Raw genomic sequence first — 18,994 nt, 5'->3', positions numbered from 1 at the left:
ACAAAAAAGTGACAATTTGTTGTTGACAAAGGACAGCTGGGCATATAAAGGGCCCCATTACCTTAAGCAGCTTAGGGCCTCATCAAACCCTGCCTGTGAGTTTGTCCTAGTGTGGTGAGTTATGCAGAAAAGAGGACACCCATTTGCATAATATCTACACATGGTAATGTATGCATATAGACACAAATGTAGGATTAATGACCATAAATTAAATAGAAATAGAATGCATTTCATTCTAGTGGAGAAGGCACCAAATGGCCTGTGTTCCTGTTCAATCTACTAACCGGGTGCCACTGACTCCTGGTTTTTTTAATCTCTGAACTTTGATGGAAAAGGTCACCAGTAGAGCTTCAAGTTGGCCTGAGAAAGAGTCTCAGAGGCTGTATGGACAACATGGGAGTTCTGCTCTTGAACCCTGGGCTGGCAGCTCTCATCCCTGTCTAAGCTGGGTCAGCAACTAAGAAAAATAAATAAATAAATTATATATATATATATATATATATATATATATATATATATATATACACACACACACACACACACACACACACACACACACACCCTGCCCATCTGGCTGGGTCTCTCCAGCCACCCTGGGCGACTTCCAACAAAGTATTAAAATACAGTGGTCTGTTAAACATTAAAAGCTTCCCTAAACAGGGCTGCCTCCAGATGTCTTCTAAAAGTCTGGTGGTTGTTGTTCTCTTTGACATCTGGTGGGAGGGTGTTCTACAGGGAGGGCGCCACCACCGATAAGGCCCTCTGCCTGGTTCCCTGTAACTTGGCTTCTCGCAGTGAGGGAACTGCCCGAAAGCCCTCGGAGCTGGACCTCAGTGTCCGGGCAGAACGATAGAGGTGGAGACGCTCCTTCAGATATACTGGACCGAGGCTGTTTAATGTATTTTAAAAATGTGTTAGGGTGTTCAGATTTGCTGTAGAGTAGTCTGCGTGGGTGGGGATAGCTCAGTTGGTAGAGCATGAGCCTTGGAATCTTGAGGGACGTGGGTTCGAACCCCACGTTGGGCAAAAGATTCCTGGATTGCAGGGGGTTGGACTAGATGACCCTCGAGACCCCTTCCAACTCTGCCATTCTAATATTCCAGGTCATACCTTTCCCTGGGATCGCTGAGAGTTAAATCGCTGGCTTGGCTTGGAAAGGGGAGGCACGTCTTGCTCGTAACTTGTTGTTGTTGTTTAGTCGTGTCCGACTCTTCGTGACCCCATGGACCAGAGCACGCCAGGCACTCCTGTCTTCCACTGCCTCCCGCAGTTTGGTCAAACTCATGCTGGTAGCTTCCAGAACACTGTCCAACCATCTCGTCTTCTGTCGTCCCCTTCTCCTTGTGCCCTCCATCTTTCCCAACATCAGGGTCTTTTCCAGGCAGTCTTCTCTTCTCATGAGGTGGCCAAAGTACTGGAGCCTCAGCTTCACGATCTGTCCTTCCAGTGAGCACTCAGGGCTGATTTCCTTCAGAATGGAGAGGTTTGATCTTCTTGCAGTCCATGGGACTCTCAAGAGTCTCCTCCAGCACACACGGCTGCCACATGCCAGGATCATGCTTCCTAGCCAGATGGAAATGGCTGCTGCATGCCTTTTTGAGTGTCTGCCATGTTAAAATGGAAAGAGCAAAATTCGTTGTGAGATCAGACATCGTAGCACCCGCATGTTGGGCTCTTCAGCTCATCCAGACATTTAGAGCCTATTGAAAGAACAGAACTCCCCCCCAAAAGAATATTGGGAACCGTAGCTTGCTTAAGGGTGCTGGGGATAGTAACTCTTTGTGGGTTAAACTACAACTCCCAGGATTCTCGCAGGGCACGGGAGCGATGTGCTTTGAATGGTGATTTAACGGTTTGGTGTCGTACGCAGTCGAAATGTTGACATGTGGAGCGCAGCTGCTCAAGATTCCAGCAGCTCTGTTCCATTTCTCTTCCTCACTCCAGATTTTCCATTTCTCCTTCCTTCCAGCAGTGAGTGTAGTGCTAGTGTGGTGTAGTGGTTAAGAGCGGTAGTCACGTAATCTGGTGAACTGGGTTCGCTTCCCCGCTCCTCCACGTTCAGCTGCTGGGTGACCTTGGGCCAGTCACACTTCTCTGAAGTCTCTCAGCCCCACTCACCTCACAGAGTGTTTGTTGTGGGGGAGGAAGGGAAAGGAGAATGTTAGCCGCTTTGAGACTCCTGAAGGGGAGTGAAAGGCGGGATATCAAATCCAAACACTTCTTCTTCTTCTTTTTCTGAGTCCTAGTCCTAGTTTCTGTGTATTCATCCTCAAAGCAGCTTGTAGGAAGTTGAACCCCGAATTGTAGAGTTGGGTCTTCTAGTCTGACCCCCTGAAATGCAGGCATCTAAACTAAGGCACCCATGACAGATGGCCGTCCAACTTCTGTCTGAAAACCTTCAAGGAAGGAGAGCCCAGAAGCTCTTGAGGGAGTCTTAAGATGACCAAGGGTCCGGAAACCAAGCCTGATGAGGAATGGTTGAAGGAGCTGGGGATGTTTAGCTTGGAAAAGAGGAGTCTGAGAGTAGATAGGATAGCCATTGAGATATTGATCTCAAGGGCTGTCACATGGAAGAGGGAGCAAGCTTGTTTTCTCCTGCTCTGGAAGGTAGGACTTGAACCCATGGCTTCAAGTTACAACATAGGAGATTCCGACTAAACATCAGGAATAACTTTCTGACAGTAAGAGCTGTTAGACAGTGGAACAGACTCCCACTAGAGGTGGTGGATTCTCATTCATTTGAAGTTTTTAAGCAGAGGTTGGATGGCCATCTGTCATGGATACTTTAGCTGAGATTCCTGCATTGCAGAGGGTTGGACTAGATGGCCTTTGGGGTCCCTTCCACCTCTACAATTCTATGATTGTCTGTGTTTGTTCCCTTCCAGTATCTGAAGATAGCTATCGCATCACCTCTCAGTCTAAAGAACCATGGTAATAACAATAGCCATAATTATATTTTTTTTAAAAAATATTTTATTAAAGTTTTCTTGGTTTACAAAGGTATGCACAATGTCTCTTTTTTCAAGTTACATTTTCCATAGGTCAGTTTCATTTGTTGAGACATTAGGGTTACATTAGGAAGAAATGTTACATTAGGAAGAAGGGTTAAACCACAGAGCCTAGGACTTGCCGATCAGAAGGTCGGCGGTTCGAATCCCTGCGATGGGGTGAGCTCCCATTGCTCTGTCCCAGCTCCCGGGAGCTGGAATTTGCACGCCTAGGATCAGGCCCCCAGTTCTGTAACGTCCGCTGGGTATGTGGAAGAAATAGATTACGAGGAGTTGGGAAATGGCTTTTTAAAGATGTCCACTAGGGGGAGCTGCTGGCAGTACAGACACGAAGGGTATCCTTATTAAAAAACATTAATTGGTACCAAGCAAGGCGAAATTTAAAGGGGAAAAAGGGGAAAAATACATATCTCCTACCAGCAGATTTCTGTTGTAGCCATGGTCTTATTTTTAAGAATAATGCCCATGGTATTTTGGGCAGTGGTGTCCTGACGAATTTTTATTGGTTTATATGCTTTTATATGCTGCCTTTTCCTCCAGGCGGTGTTCATAATTCTCCGCCTCCATGTATTATCCTCACAACAACCCTGTGAGGGAGGTCAGATTAGGAAGCAGGGACTAGCCCAAGTGAGCTTCATAAGGCTAAGCCGCATTCAACCCCTGGTTTCCCAGGTCCTAGTCTGAAGCTCTAACCACTACACCACACTCCCTTTTGATATGTGGGTGGAACAGGAATCTCGCTCATTGAGAGACAGCACTGCAGCCAGGAATCTCAGCTAGCATTGCTCAGAAAGGCCTCTCGCTCTTCCTGAGGCCTTGGAGAACGTTTGCCAGTCTGAGAAAGCGAAATCTGGCCTAGATGAACCACTAATCTCACTTACTTTAGGACAACTTTGCACATTCAATAATAATAATAATAATAATAATAATAATAATAATAATAATAATGCAGTCATACCTCTTGTTGCGTTTGCTTAACATTGTGGCTTTTTGGGTTGCGAACGCAGCAAACCCGGAAGTATACACTTTTGCAGTGCGCACATGCGCAGAAGCATTCTGCACGCTTTGCACATGCGCAGAAGCACTCTATCGCGCTCCGCACTTGCACAGAAGTGCCGCTCTAGTTGCGGACTTTTCGGGGTGCGAACGGATCATGTCTGCAACTAGAGGTACCACTGTAGTAATATAAATTAAAATAAAATAAATAAAATAAAATAAAATAAATTTATATGCTGACCATCTGAGTGGGTTGCCCCAGCCACGCTAGGCAGCTCCCAACAAAGAACGATGCCGCATCAAACACTAAAAAAATTCCCTGACCAGGATCCCTGGATATGGGGGTTCCAAACAGTCAGGGATCCCAGATAGCAGATCTTTCTGAGACCTTGGAGGGATGTTGCACAGATGGGCTAATGATCTGACCCGGTGGGAGGCAGCTTCACACGGCCTTTGGGGCCACCAAACAAATGCTGACAAATGTCCCCGAACATGCTGGCCTCCCTGTGCGCTCACCGAGCCAAACTCTCGCAGCTGGCATGAACTTCAAGGCGGGTTTCCTATTTGAATTCAACAAAGCAGTGGCTGCCAATGCCCAGAGAGGAGTTGGCTGAGCCTCATTCGGTGGCACGAAATATTTTATATTTGACTTGTTTAGCCTGCAGTCTCTGGGTCGCTGCGGTCGCAATCAAGCTCTGCTGCCTCCAGTGAGCTTACTCCTGAGTAATGGGGTGGGACGCCTGCAGCGCTGGCACGTTGTGCAAAGATCATTGTCTTGCTCTGTGCGTTCCCTTTGCGAGTCGACAAGGTGAGGGCATCCAACTGCTTCCCTTTCTTTCCCGTCCAGCGGGCAAACATCGTCGTTGTTTGTTAAAGTCTGGCTGCTCTTCTGATATTTTCCTGCTGAAAAATCTCTGCCGCGTGCCAAGGAGAGAGTGAGAGCGGGGCGACACATATTGTTGACTCAGACCTTGTTCGCACATTTCAGTTTGGGTTGGCTAACCCAGTCTTTTTGGTTTCTCTGAATGCCGGGCTCCTGGGGGAGCTGGCAGTTGCTTCCCAGGCATTTCTCTTCCTCTCCCCACGCTAAATGGTTGCCCTGGGAAAGCTGCGCCCAGAAGACAAAAGCTGCAATACAGCACAGCCCTAAGAGCTTTTCACGCAGAGAGGCGACAGGCAGCCTCCCTCTGCAGGGCAAACCACAAAAGTTGCAATCCAATACAAAACTAAGAGTTCTTCATGCAGAGAGGCAACGGGCAGCCTCCCTCTGCAGGGCAAGCCACAAAAGCTGCAATCCAGTACAAAACTAAGAGTTCTTCATGCAGAGAGGCAACGGGCAGCCTCCCTCTGCAGGGCAAACCACAAAAGCTGCATTCCAGTACAAAACTAAGAGTTCTTCATGCAGAGAAGCAACGGGCAGCCTCCCTCTGCAGGGCAAGCCACAAAAGCTGCAATCCAGTACAAAACTAAGAGTTCTTCATGCAGAGAGGCAACGGGCAGCCTCCCTCTGCAGGGCAAACCACAAAAGCTGCATTCCAGTACAAAACTAAGAGTTCTTCATGCAGAGAGGCAACGGGCAGCCTCCCTCTGCAGGGCAAGCCACAAAAGCTGCAATCCAGTACAAAACTAAGAGTTCTTCATGCAGAGAGGCGACAGGCAACCTCCCTCTGCAGGGCAAGCCACAAAAGCAGCTTTTCGGAGTGCAGGGGCCATGGTGGAAAAGGCCAATTTGGGGGTCATCTCCTTGAGACACTCTGTAAGGTGTGCTGTCATTTCCCCAGATGATCTAGGTATATCCAGGTGATCCTTCCGGCAACCTGGTGCTGAGCCTCATAGGTAAAGGGACCCCTGACCGTTAGGTCCAGTTGTGGATGACTCTGGGGTTGCGGCGCTCATCTCGCTTTACTGGCCAAGGGAGCCGGCGTACAGCTTCCGGCTCATGTGACTAAGCCGCTTCTGGCGAACTAGAGCAGTGCACGGAAACGCCGTTTACCTTCCCACCGGAGTGGTACCTAGTTATCTACTTGCACTTTGACGTGCTTTCAAACTGCTAGGTTGGCAGGAGCAGGGACCAAGCAACGGGAGCTCACCCCGTCACAGGGATTCAAACCGCCGACCTTCTGATCAGCAAGTCCTAGGCTCTGTGGTTTAACCCACAGCGCCACCCACGTCCCTTAAATCATGAGGTTACTGACATGTGAATTGTGGTGCATGTCTCTCTCTCTCTCTCTCTCTCTCTCTCTCTCTCTCTCTCTCTCGGTGTGGGTATGGAGTTTGGACAATGACCCTTGGCTGTAAGATCTAAGGCATGACGACAAGTGTGTGTTCCTGATTTGGCCTGTGAAATGTTGGAAGTCAACGGAATACTCTGCCTGTGGATAGTTAGCGTGTCAGGCGTTAGGGATGCAAAACAAGAAGTTTTTAATTTCATTGCTGCACTTGTTTTGTTCTCCAATCCTTCTTTTGTTTGTCTCTGTTACAATCACATTTGTTTCATTATTCAATTGTCGCGCTTAGATTTGTTTTGTTAGCTTGCAATTGTTTCCCTGTGTGTCCTCCCCTCCTTGCATTGCCACTGCCAGCTCAGTTTGCTTTGGCAGATCTTTCTGGTAGCTACAAGTTTAAAAGCCAGAATGTCCCAGAGGTTACATCATCCTGGGACATTCTTGAGGGACGGTGTGTGTGTGTGTCCACTTCTATTTACCATCCCCCTCCCCCCTGCATCATAATGGGTATCTGGTTGGCCACTGCGCCTGCGCATGTGCGGGTTGCGATTCGGTACTTCTGTGCATGCGCAAAGCACAGTTTAGCGCTTCTGCGCATGCTCGACTCCTGAAACCTGGAGGTAACCCGTTCCGGTACTTCCGGGTTTCGATGGGTCTGTAACCTGAAAAAACGCAATCTGAAGCGTCTGTAACCCGAGGTATGACTGTACAGTGGTACCTTGGGTTACAGACGCTTCAGGTTACAGACGCTTCAGGTTACAGACTCCGCTAACCCAGAAATAGTACCTCGGGTTAAGAACTTTGCTTCAGGATGAGAACAGAAATCGCATGGTGGCAGTGGGAGGCCCCATTAGCTAAAGTGGTACCTCAGGTTAAGAACAGTTTCAGGTTAAGAACGGACCTCCAGATCGAATTAAGTTCTTAACCCGAGGTACCACTGTAGTGGAAATAAGGAAAACCATTCCCATTCATTCCTCAATGCATTTGTTTCAAAATGCTTGGAAATTGAATTAAATAATCTCCATCCAGTTCAATCATTCCAAAATGAGAGGGATTCCTAGGCTAGTATGCATTAGTTTTGCATGTGTAGACAAGATGATGATGATTATATACATGACGGAGCATTATCACAGCCATCCTGTTTTGGTTCCATGCAGGATCCTATGGAGCAAGGCTGATTGGTTATTTCAGCACCATGGAGAGATCCCAGTGAGCAACGTGCTCCAAGAAAGGCTGTTGTCGAACTAAGTGCCTTTGAGCCTCTACCTTGCAGCTCACCTCTCTTAGGACATACTGTCTTGAGCAGGGGTCAGCAAACTTTTTCAGCAGGGGGCTGGTCCACTGCCCCTCAGGCCTTGGGGGGGGGCAGACTATAGGTTTTTTTTTTGGGGGGGGGGGGGTTGAACGAATTCCTATGCCTCGCAAATAACCCAGAGGTGCATTTTAAATAAAAGCACACATTCTACTCATGTAAAAACACGCTGATTCCCGGACCGTCTGCGGGCCAGATTTAGAAGGCGATTGGGCTGGATCCGGTCCCCAGGCCTTAGTTTGCCTACCCATGCCTTTGAGCCTCTACCTTGCAGTTCACCTCTCTTAGGACCTCCTGTCTTGAGTCTCTTAAAGCTCCAATAACTTAGGCTCAAAATATCTGAAAGTCCATCTCCGCTCCCACCAACCTTCTTGGGCGCTAAGCTCTCTTGATAGTTCCACCACTCTCAAAAGTGCAGGGAATGGCAGCCTGGGACGGAGCTTCCTCTGCGGCAGCCCCTGAACTGTGGGGCTCTCACCCTACAGAGCTTCTTCTAGATTCCTTATAGTATAGCTTCTGCCCTATGCTGGAGTTGCATCTCTTTGCCCTGGCCATTGGCACTTAAGGTTTTGTGGGGCCCACCTTTTGGGCTTATACCCAATTTATACCATTCTGTTTTAGAACGGTAATGATTTAATTTAAAAAAATGAATAATTGTATGTTCTATTGTTTTAACCTGCCTTTAGACCTTATGGTGAAGAGCAGGTACAATATTATTTTATTTTATTTTATTATTTTATTTTATTTTATTTTATTTATACCCCTCCCATCTGACTGGACTAGCCCTAGCCACTCTGGGTGGCTTCCAACATATATATAAAAACATTAAAAACTTCCCTAGACAGGCCTGCCTTCAGATGTCTTTTAAAGGTTGTACAGTGGTACCTCGGGTTAAGAACTTAATTCGTTCTGGAGGTCCATTCTTAACCTGAAACTGTTCTTAACCTGAGGTACCACTTTAGCTAATGGGGCCTCCTGCTGCCACCAAGCTGCTGCTGCGCGATTTCTGTTCTCATCCTGAAGCAAAGTTCTTAACCCGAGGTACTATTTCTGGGTTAGCGGAGTCTGTAACCTAAAGCGTCTATAACCTGAGGTACCACTGTATAGTTATTGGCTCGGGGGTCACATAACTCCATACCATCCAACATTTCTCTGATGAAAATAGGGCCGTCCTAAGGAAAAGCGGGACATTCTGGGATCAAGTCAGAAACTGGGATGGCTTCTGTAAATCCAGGACTGTCCCTGGAGGGTCAGTATCAGGCTTAGAGCCAGGAAGCTACTCTATCCCCTTCGCTAGAGACGTTTTGGGGCCTACAAATCTTTGACCTGGCCAATGATGCTGCTTCACTGTCCCTGGAAAGGCTGCACCGCATGATAATCTCTAGTATGTAGTTCCGCGCTTATTTATGCAACCGGAGCCTCCAGTTTTCTAGAGTCAGGAAAATTCTCTCTAGAGGGTTAGAGACTCAAAGAGCTGGAGAGGGTCTTGTACCATGTTACCGGCTATACCTTATTCCTGCTGCTGAGTGAATGTGTTCAGCCTGCCCAAGCTAATTACGTAAGCTGACAAACCCCGCAATATGCGCCTGGACTGGGAGTCTGTGGCAATCAGGCTTATGCTTTTCTGACAGTATCCCTAACACTATTTGAAAGCCTCATCAACTCCGTATAAATCGGATTTGACACTTGTTTATATTATCAGGGGAAGGGCTGAAGAGTGGTAATAACTTTTTTTTTTTAGAAAGAGAAGAATAAAAAAACGCCCAGCTCTGTTCAAGATCTCAGGCAGGGAGAACTGTAGCTCAGGAAATTTCGCCTAATAGGAGGGTACAAGCAGTGCCGGATTTACGTATAAGCTAAACAGGCTATAGCTTAGGGCCCCATTCTCTTGGGGGCCCCTAAAAAAATTAGAGGAAACGCTGTTTATCTTCCCGCCAGAGCAGTACCTATTTATCTACTTGCACTTTGATGTGCTTTCGAACATGTAGCATTAAGGTAAAACGGGGAATATGCAGGAGAAATAATTTTGAGGAGATATGGAGGGTGTTTGTAGAATCTGTACTGTTAAAACGGAAAGGGGTCAAACCACTGCAAGATGTATTGAAATTTTGGGAGGCTGGATAGTTAGAGTGGAATGGTCTCGGTTGTGGGGTACACATTTTTATTCTTATTTATTTATGATATTTAAAAAAGGGGGAAAGAGCATTGGGCAAATGCAATGGCTTCTAGCTCAATAGCTATTCCCTGACTCCAAAGTCAGAGGCAGCAATGCCTAGAGTACCAGGAGCTCGGAGCCACAGGAGGAGAGGGGGGTCTTCTGCCTGGGTCCTGCTTAAAGGTAAAGTAAAGGTAAAGGTACCCCTGCCCGTTCGGGCCAGTCTTGCCAGACTCTAGGGTTGTGCGCTCATCTCACTCTATAGGCCGGGAGCCAGCGCTGTCCGCAGACACTTCCGGGTCATGTGGCCAGCGTGACAAGCTGCATCTGGCGAGCCAGTGCAGCACACAGAATGCCGTTTACCTTCCCGCTGGTAAGCGGTCCCTATTTATCTACTTGCACCCGGGGGTGCTTTCGAACTGCTAGGTTGGCAGGCGCTGGGACCTAGCAATGGGAGCGCACCCCGCCGCGGGGATTTGAACCGCCGACCTTTCGATCGGCAAGCCCTAGGCGCTGAGGTTTTACCCACAGCGCCACCCGCGTCCCTCTTACTGCTTACTGGCCTCCAATTGGGGCACCTGGTTGGGTGGTTGTGAGAACAGGATGCAGGACTAGATGGGCCATTGATGGGCTCTTCTTTTGTTCTTAAGCCTACAAACAGGACCTGATACGACACGATAATTTTTATTGCCATTGTCCCATACAGAACAATGAAATTGAAAAAAAATCTACACCCGACATTCAGAAACCAACAAGCCTGCTATCCTAGGTATCCCAGCCTGGTTAGCCCCCTAAAAACTCTGATACCCCATTTTTAAATACAACATACTCCCATAGAGACTACCTTAAAGGTAAAGGGACCCCTGACCATTAGGTCCAGTCACAGACAACTCTGGGGTTGCGACGCTCATCTCGCTTTATTGGCCGAGGGAGCCAGCATACAGCTTCCGGGTCACGTGGCCAGCATGACTAAGCTGCTTCTGGCGAACCAGAGCAGAGCACGGAAATGCCGTTTACCTTCCCGCCGGAGCGGTACCTATTTATCTACTTGCAATTTGGCGTGCTTTTGAACTGCTAGGTGGGCAGGAGCTGGGACAGAGCAACGGGAGCTCACCCCGCCATGGGGATTCGAACCGCCGACCTTCTGATCGGCAAGCCCTAGGCTCTGTGGTTTAACCCACAGCACCACCCGCGTCCCTAGAGACTACCTTATACTGCATTTAAAACCAAAATCACATTTGGAAAGAAACTGCTTCTCAGGCGGCTAGTCCTAGTCTTTATAACCCTGTACCTTCTTCCAGAAGGCAGAAGCTGAAAGAGATCATTTCTGGGGTGCGCACTATCCTGCGCTATCTCTGCAGCTTTCCTATGGCACCTGGAAGCATAGATTTGAGTGCAATGGCTTTCTCATAGAATCATAGAGTTGGAATAGACCACAAGGGCCATCGAGTCCAACCCCTGCCAAGCAGGAAACACCATCAGAGCACTCCTGACATATGGTTGTCAAGCCTTTGCTTAAAGACCTCCAAAGAAGGAGACTCCACCACACTCCTTGGCAGCAAATTCCACTGTAGAACAGCTCTTACTGTCAGGAAGTTCTTCTTAATGTTTAGGTGGAATCTTCTTTCTTGTAGTTTGGATCCATTGCTCCGTGTCCGCTTCTCTGGAGCAGCAGAAAACAACCTTTCTCCCTCCTCTATGTGACATCCTTTTATATATTTGAACATGGCTATCATATCGCCCCTTAACCTCCTCTTCTCCAGGCTAAACATGCCCAGCTCCCTTAGCCGTTCCTCATATGGCATCGTTTCCAGGCCTTTGACCATTTTGGTTGCCCTCCTCTGGACACGTTCCAGTTTGTCAGTGTCCTTCTTGAACTGTGGTGCCCAGAACTGGACACAGTACTCCAGGTGAGGTCTGACCAGAGCAGAATACAGTGGCACTATTACTTCCCTTGATCTAGATGCTATACTCCTATTGATGCAGCCCAGAATTGCATTGGCTTTTTTAGCTGCCGCGTCACACTGTTGGCTCATGTCAAGTTTGTGGTCAACCAAGACTCCTAGATCCTTTTCACATGTACTGCTCTCAAGTACATGTGAAAACTTTCAATTCCCACCAACTGATGTTCAAAGACATACACCTCAGACACTGGGAGGCAAGACACAGCCACTGAGACTGCTAGCCGCGATGATGCACAAAACCAGGAATATAACAGTGGAGGGTTCCCTCATGTGTCAGCTCAACTTGAAAACAGAACCGGGTACTTCAGAAGCGGGAGAAGTTGAAAACAATATCCAGGCTGCAGTGCCAAGGCATAAGGCAGATCGGCCGTTTCTGTGTTGAGTTCCACCAAACGCCGTGTTGTGCTCTAAGAAACGCCAGACAGAACGCTAGTAATTTTTCTGCCTCTCTCCCGATTCACCCACAGAGATGTTTCCAATTACGAAGCTTTAAAGCCAGAGGTTCAAACGTGAAAGACGATCAGAAACTATATTTATCCGTCACGGTCGGCTCTTTAGAGTGTGACTGGCTCTATGAGAAACAGCCCTGCCTAAGAGTTAACCAAATTCCTCTCTTTGACTCCACATTTTGAGATGTCTCTCTTCCTGCCGTCTCACAAATCCTCCCTTACTCTACCGGACTTCACCGTCCTATTAAAGTTTTAACACACAAAAGTTATAACCGAGTGCTCTTTAACGCGTTTCGCTGATGAAAACAGTTGCCAGTTTATAAGCTCCGTTCACAGAATGCTTGAGAGTGTTAAATGCCACCAATTGTTTTATGCTGTTCTGCACAAACCTTTTTTGTTTCTCCAGACCAGGACACGGTCTATCGTACATTTGTCCATGTGGCACACAAACACACAATTTAGGGAGGAATTCAACACAGAGCTAGAACATTTCTGCCTACCTGATTGAATGATCTGCCCTTTCTTCCACCCACCTGAGCTGATTTTTTGGGGTCAGAACAGCCAGAAACCCATACCCTCCGACATTTCTCCGATGAAAATAGGGACGTCCCATTCCATAATGATATTTTCCCGTTTATACCCCACACACCTTACTGGGTTGCCCCAGCCACTCCCAACATATATAAAACAATAATAAAACATTAAAAGAAAAACCTTCCCTATGCAGGATTGCTTTCAGATGGCCCAGGGGTGGGTTAAGTCCACACTCTCAAACATTTTTCCAATGAAAATACAGTGGTACCTCGGGTTAAGAACTTAATTCATTCTGGAGGTCCGTTCTTAACCTGAATCCGTTCTTAACCTGAAGCACCACTTTAGCTAATGGGGCCTCCCGCTGCCGCCGCACGATTTCTGTTCTCATCCTGAAGCAAAGTTCTTAACCCGAGGTGCTATTTCTGGGTTAGCAGAGTCTGTAACCTGAAGCGTCTGTAACCCGAGGTGCCACTGTACGGACATCCTAAGGAAAAGTGGGACATTAGGGGATCAAATCAGAAACTGGGATGGCTTCTCTAAATCAGGGACATCCCTGGAAAATAGGGGCACTTGGAGGGTCTGGATAAACACAGAAGGGGAGAGGGATCTTGGGTTCAAGTTCTGCTTGTGGGTTTCCTATTGGAGCATCTGGTTGGCCACTGAGAGAACAGGATGCTGCAGCAGGCTCCTCTTATGTTCTTACATTAATTTCAGAAGGGGGAGAGAGCAGGGCCAGAGCTGGGAGGGGCTAGTAGGTCCCCCCCCCCCCAGGACAAGCCTCCAGAGGGGCGCCATTGAAGTTCCCAGTGTGTGTGTGTATGCAAATGTGTGTTGGGGTGTGTGCCAAACTGAGTCTTTGACCCAGGTGAAATAAAGTCTCGCCTCAGATGGGACACTGTTGACATCAACCCAGGTCTCTACAGATGCATGCGAGCCCACGAGTGCCCCATTGCTGACCTTGACCCACTTCCCAGCACTCATGCCCCAAATGTGGAACCTCTCCCCCCCCCAAGGTTTAGTCCTCACCCCATACCAAAAGCTGATAAAAATGGAGAAGTTTTGCGTGTTTAGACCTTTAAACCGCCCCCCCCCTTAAATAAATTCAGACAAGACTCAATTTTGGTTTCTGGCAGAATTCAGGCCACAACTTTATTGATTACAGCAAGTGACTGGTTGCATAGGCTCTGGTTCGACTAGCTCCCTGCCATGCAGGTAGCGCTGACCCAGGGCACCAGCATAGGTCAGCCCAGGGTGAACACCTGGATAAGCGGAAAGCCGGGAACAGGCTTTCTTCACCACACAAATGTCCCCCTGGACTCAGGCACGGGCACAACCCCCTCTCAGGGCTTGACCAAACCATTCCGTCTTTAATGGAATACCCTTCACATAGGGATGGCGAGTGCATTCTCCCATCCCTATCACCTGAACCAGAGCCTATCCGCAACCTTACAAGTTGTGACGATTTGCTACGCGGCAGGCAAAACCCAAATGGCAACAGCCAATCAGCCAAGTGGGGGAAATTCCTGCCGTGCCCCTGTCCCAACGACAGACGACACACGACGGCATAGCAAGGGCAAGCGCAAAGCCCTAAAAGTAGGGAGAGGTGGGCAGGTGTTCTGGATGCATGTGCTGAAAGAGGAAGCTCTGGGTCAAGTGCATGGGCATAAATAGGTCCCTCGAACCGTTTGGACTGCGTCCCATTGGCCTGATTGAACCCTGCATCAAGGGACCTACCAATCGGGTGTTGTGGCTGTCCAAACGTACCCACCCACAACACAGGGTTAGGTTGCCAGGTCTGACCGCAACACATGCCCTCCTTAAGGGAGGACCCGATTTGTCTAGCTTTTGAGGCAGCTTTCTGATAAACTTCTACCTGACTGAACCTAATTTTTAATCAGCTCCTCCTGTCTTTTTATTTTATTGGCTTAAATAGTCACATTATCATGTTCTTTACAGCTCTGTAAAATTAGTGTTGAAAAGCGGTATTAAACATACTACTTCTTCTTGTTGTTATCCCGGCTCCGCTCCTGACAGGGACTCAAGGAGGCTTACAGATAAATTAGAAACAGCTAAACAGTTAAAACAGCTTAAAAACCAAAAAAAAAGCACGAAAGGATAGGCCCAGGCTACATCCCGTCAGCAGCTTTGTGGGCATCAAAGTCCCCTTCCCATCCTTACATGCGCTTCCAGAACATTCTGGAGCGTTTCCTTTCCCCTTGCTTTTCAGTCAGATCTGGCAGTCTCGGCCGTCCCATTTGCCAAACCAAACTTTCAAAGTTCAGAGCCGGAGAAGGCTTTGAAGGGGTGGGTGGTGACTAATGGCTAAGCCCATTGCTGAGGTAAAAGCCTCACATGGCGCGGGTTCAAACGCCTCAGAGGCGGCTCCGAATAAGGGTTCCCCTGATCAAAGCGTCTGGTTCCAAGCCCGCCTCTAATCCAGGTCTTTAAGAGAGTCGGCGAAGTAGCCATTTGCCGGTGGCAGGGAATAAATCACACCCATAAAACGTGTCCATTAGCGACCGAAGGGTATTCACCTCAGGGTCTCAAGATGGCACACGGAGAAACCGAGGTGAGGCGCAAGTGTCATTTTAGCGCAGCTAGAGGTGGACCTTCCTTTTGAGCCGTGGCCGTCACCGAACTGCTGAGAGGGTCATTCTCCAGCTGTGAGCCGTAAAAGACTTTTTATGAGCAAAAGGAGAACGGTTTACGGCCACGCCAGCTAGATGATAAAAGCTGCACGGGAAGTAGCTCTTTGTGTTTCAGCCTGACCTGGCTGGGTGGCTGGGATAGAATCCTTTCCAAAATGTCCGCTTCCCTTCCGTTTACCCCTCAGATTTCCAGCTGCAACATGGAGACAAAACACCGTCTTCTCGGCTGCAACATGGTCAACTGTGGGCCTTTTGTGCTCCACGAAGTGAGTTTTTACCTGTCTCTCTAGCAACCCTTCCAATTTTTTTATTATTGTCTAGGCATTCCGCCTCCACTTTCACTCAAAAGCAGTGCAGCTTTTAAGAGTAATGTATGAGTGAATGAGGGACGCGGGTGGCGCTGTGGGTTAAACCACAGAGACTAGGACTTGCCGATCAGAAGGTCGGTGGTTTGAATCCCAGCGACAGGGTGAGCTCCCATTGCTTGGTCCCTGCTCCTGCCCCCCAACAGTTTGAAAGCCCGTCAAAGTGCAAGTAGATAAATAGGTACCGCTCCAGCGGGAAGGTAAACGGCATTTCCGTGCATTGCTCTGGTTCGCCAGAAGCGGCTTAGTCATGCTGGCCACATGACCTGGAAGCTGTACGCCGGCTCCCTCGGCCAATAAAGCAACATGAGTGCTGCAACCCCAGATACGGTCACAACTGGACCTAATGGTCAGGGGTCCCTTTACCTTATGAGTGAATGACTGAATCTCCAGACATCTGTGTGGGTTAGCAGTGAAAAGTCCGGTGCCAGGAAATCCAGGGTTCAAACAACAACAACAGCAGCAACAACAACAATTTATTACATATACCCTGCCCATCTGGCTGGGTTTCCCCAGCCACTCTGGGTGGCTTCCAACAGGCGATTAAAAACACATTAAAGCATCAGACATTAAAAACTTCCCTAAACAGGGCTGCCTTCAGATGTCTTCTAAAAGTCAGACAGCTGCTTATTTCCTTGACATCTGATGGGAGGGTGTTCCACAGGGCGGGTGCCACTACCGAGAAGGCCCTCTGCCTGGTTCCCTGTAACTTAGCTTCTCTCAGGGAGGGAACCGCCAGAAGGCCCTCGGAACTGGACCTCAGTGTCCGGGCAGAACGATGGGGGTGGAGATGCTCCTTCAGGTATATGGGGCTGAGGCTGTTTAGGGCTTGTTGTGGAATCTGACAACAACCATCAGTCCACCAAAAGGGGCTTTTTTCTGGTGCAGGTGATGATTCCATGGCCCTGTTAATGTATGCATTTCCTTATTAACTACATTTTTATCCCACCTGTTTCTCCAAGGAGCTCAAGGTGGCATACAAGGTTGTGCCCCACATCAGCTAATCCCCACAACAACCTTGTGAGGTTGTTAGGCTGAGAGGTGATGACTGGCCCTAAGTCACCCAGAGAACCTCATGGCCAAGTGGGGATTTGAACCCTGATCTCCGAAGGTCACTATATATAATCACTATACCTTGCCTCAGGCAGCAAAATTTCTTGGGCTGACACCGGTAGTTACCTACATATAAGCATCTGTAAGACCATCCCATATCATCGGGCATAGTGTCACAATGTGGGGATGTTGGTAGCACTGTGGTCTAAACCACTGAGCCTCTTGGGCTTCCTGATCGGAAAGCCAGCAATTCGAATCGGTGTGACAGAGTGAGCTCCTGTTGCTCTGTCCCAGTTCCTGACAACCTAGCAGTTCGAAAGCACACCTGTGCAAGTAGATAAATAGGTACCACTGCAGCAGGAAGGTAAACGGCGTTTCCATGCGCTGCTCTGGTTCACCAAAAGCAGCTTAGTCATGCTGGCCACATGACCCGGAAGTTGCATGCCGGCTCCCTCGGCCAGTAAAGTGAGATTTACCCCAGAGTCGTCCGCGACTGGACCTAACGGTCAGGGATCCCTTTACCTTTATAAAAACTCTATACCTTATATTTTCCACACTGTACTCCAACAAATATTCAACTGCTGTTCTTCATTCAAATCCTACCTCTGTTTGAACATGTTTACAATAGTTCTTTAAATAGTCAACAATAGGTTTCCACTCCTCCTCGAAGTCTGCCACTTCTCGATCTCTTATTTTCATAGTTAGTTTTGCCAATTTGGCACATTCCATCAGTTTTGATTCCATTTCTTCTTCAGTGGGTATCTCCTGGTTTCACCATTTTTGTGTGTAAAGTACTCTTGCAGTTGTGGTAGCATCGAGAAAAAAGTCCGACATTCTCTGTCGGTGGGAAGGTAAATGGTGTTTCCGTGCACTCTGGCACTTGTCACAGTGTCCCGTGTGCCAGAATTGGTTTAGTCCTGTTGGCCCCATGACCTGGAAAGCTGTCTGTGGACAAATGCCAACTCCCTCAGCCTGAAAAGTGAGATGAGCGCTGCACCCCATAGTCAAATTGGACTTAACTGTCCAGGGGTTCTTCACCTTTACCTTAGTGTCACAACATCGTTGGGAAAGTCATGGGGGTCACCTCTGTGGATAGGATTAAATAGCGGGAATGAGACTTGAGGATGTTGACGGCAAATCAATCAAAGATCTGTGTCCAGTGGGGACGTGAAATCTGTGGCAACGGGGAGCTGCTTACAGACACAGAATGAGACGGTTCACTTCAGTCCAGCCTGACGGCTGCACAAACTACTTAGGATGTTTTCAGATAGGGATTAGGGGAACGGGGAAGTGTGCTGCAAGCTGGGAACTGGTTTCCATCAACCGCGATGCTGTGCATTTGGTGATGAAATTCATTAAAGCCGGATCAAATGGGGCCTGTCAGGGTTCTAGGAGCGCCAAGTCTCCTTCTCTGGGACCTTTGAGGATTGCCAAAATTGCTAATTGTGCCGGCCGGGTGTGTTTCTTTCTTCGCCTTCCCAGAGCCTTGTTCAAGACTCCCTCGGTTCTAGCCCTGAACCAGACGCAGCACTGCAAGCAGCTGGAAGGGCTGGTGGTTTCGCAAGTCCAGCTGTGCCGGAGCAACCTGGAGCTGATGCAAACCATCATCCAGGCTGCGCGGGAGGTGATCAAGACGTGCCGCAAGACGTTCTCCGACATGCGGTGGAATTGCTCCTCCATTGAGCTGGCGCCCAACTACCTCCTGGATTTGGAGAGAGGTAAGGTGGTGCTGTGAGAGCCTAGGACTTGCTGATCAGAAGGTTGGAGGTTCAAATCCCTGCGACGGGGTGAGCTCTCGTTGCTTGGTCCCTGCTCCTGCCAACCTAGCAGTTCGAAAGCACCTCAAAGTGCAAGTAGATAAATAGGTACCGCTCCGGCGGGAAGGTAAACGGCGTTTCCGTGCGCTGCTCTGGTTCACCAGAAGTGGCTTAGTCATGCTGGCCACATGACCTGGAAGCTGTACGCCGGCTCCCTTGGCCAATAAAGCGAGATGAGCGCCGCAACCCCAGAGTTGGCCATGACTGGACCTAATGGTCAGGGGTCCCTTTACCTTTACAGTGGTGCCCCGCAAGACGAATGCCTCGCAAGACGAAAAACTCGCTAGACGAAAGGGTTTTCCGTTTTTTGAGCTGTTCCGCAAGACGAATTTCCCTATGGGCTTGCTTCGCAAGACGAAACGTCTTGCGAGTTCTTGCGAGTTTGTTTCCTTTTTCTTAAAGCCGCTAAGCCGTTAATAGCCGCTAATCCGCTAAGCCGCCAAGCCGCTAATAGCCACTAAGCCGCTA

General features: G+C 48.5%; 1 protein-coding gene across 3 annotated transcripts in view; it reads left to right on the top strand.

Moving 5' to 3' along the window:
* The window catches only part of WNT11 (Wnt family member 11), a 60,789-nt gene that overhangs the window by 15,952 nt on the left and 25,843 nt on the right, over positions 1 to 18,994 (top strand). The window contains exons 3-4 of one of the 3 annotated variants that reach the window (XM_028725887.2): positions 15,477 to 15,557; positions 18,192 to 18,427. In XM_028725887.2, the coding sequence (XP_028581720.2) occupies positions 15,477 to 15,557; positions 18,192 to 18,427 (317 nt within the window). Of the gene's footprint in view, positions 1 to 15,476; positions 15,558 to 17,911; positions 18,428 to 18,994 lie in introns of those variants that run through there. The other 2 variants (XM_028725888.2, XM_077926907.1) reach the window with 2 other exon arrangements.

The sequence above is a fragment of the Podarcis muralis genome, chromosome 4, assembly GCF_964188315.1.
Source record: "Podarcis muralis chromosome 4, rPodMur119.hap1.1, whole genome shotgun sequence".
NCBI lineage: Eukaryota > Metazoa > Chordata > Lepidosauria > Squamata > Lacertidae > Podarcis > Podarcis muralis.
This window is presented reverse-complemented; position numbering and strand designations above follow the sequence as displayed.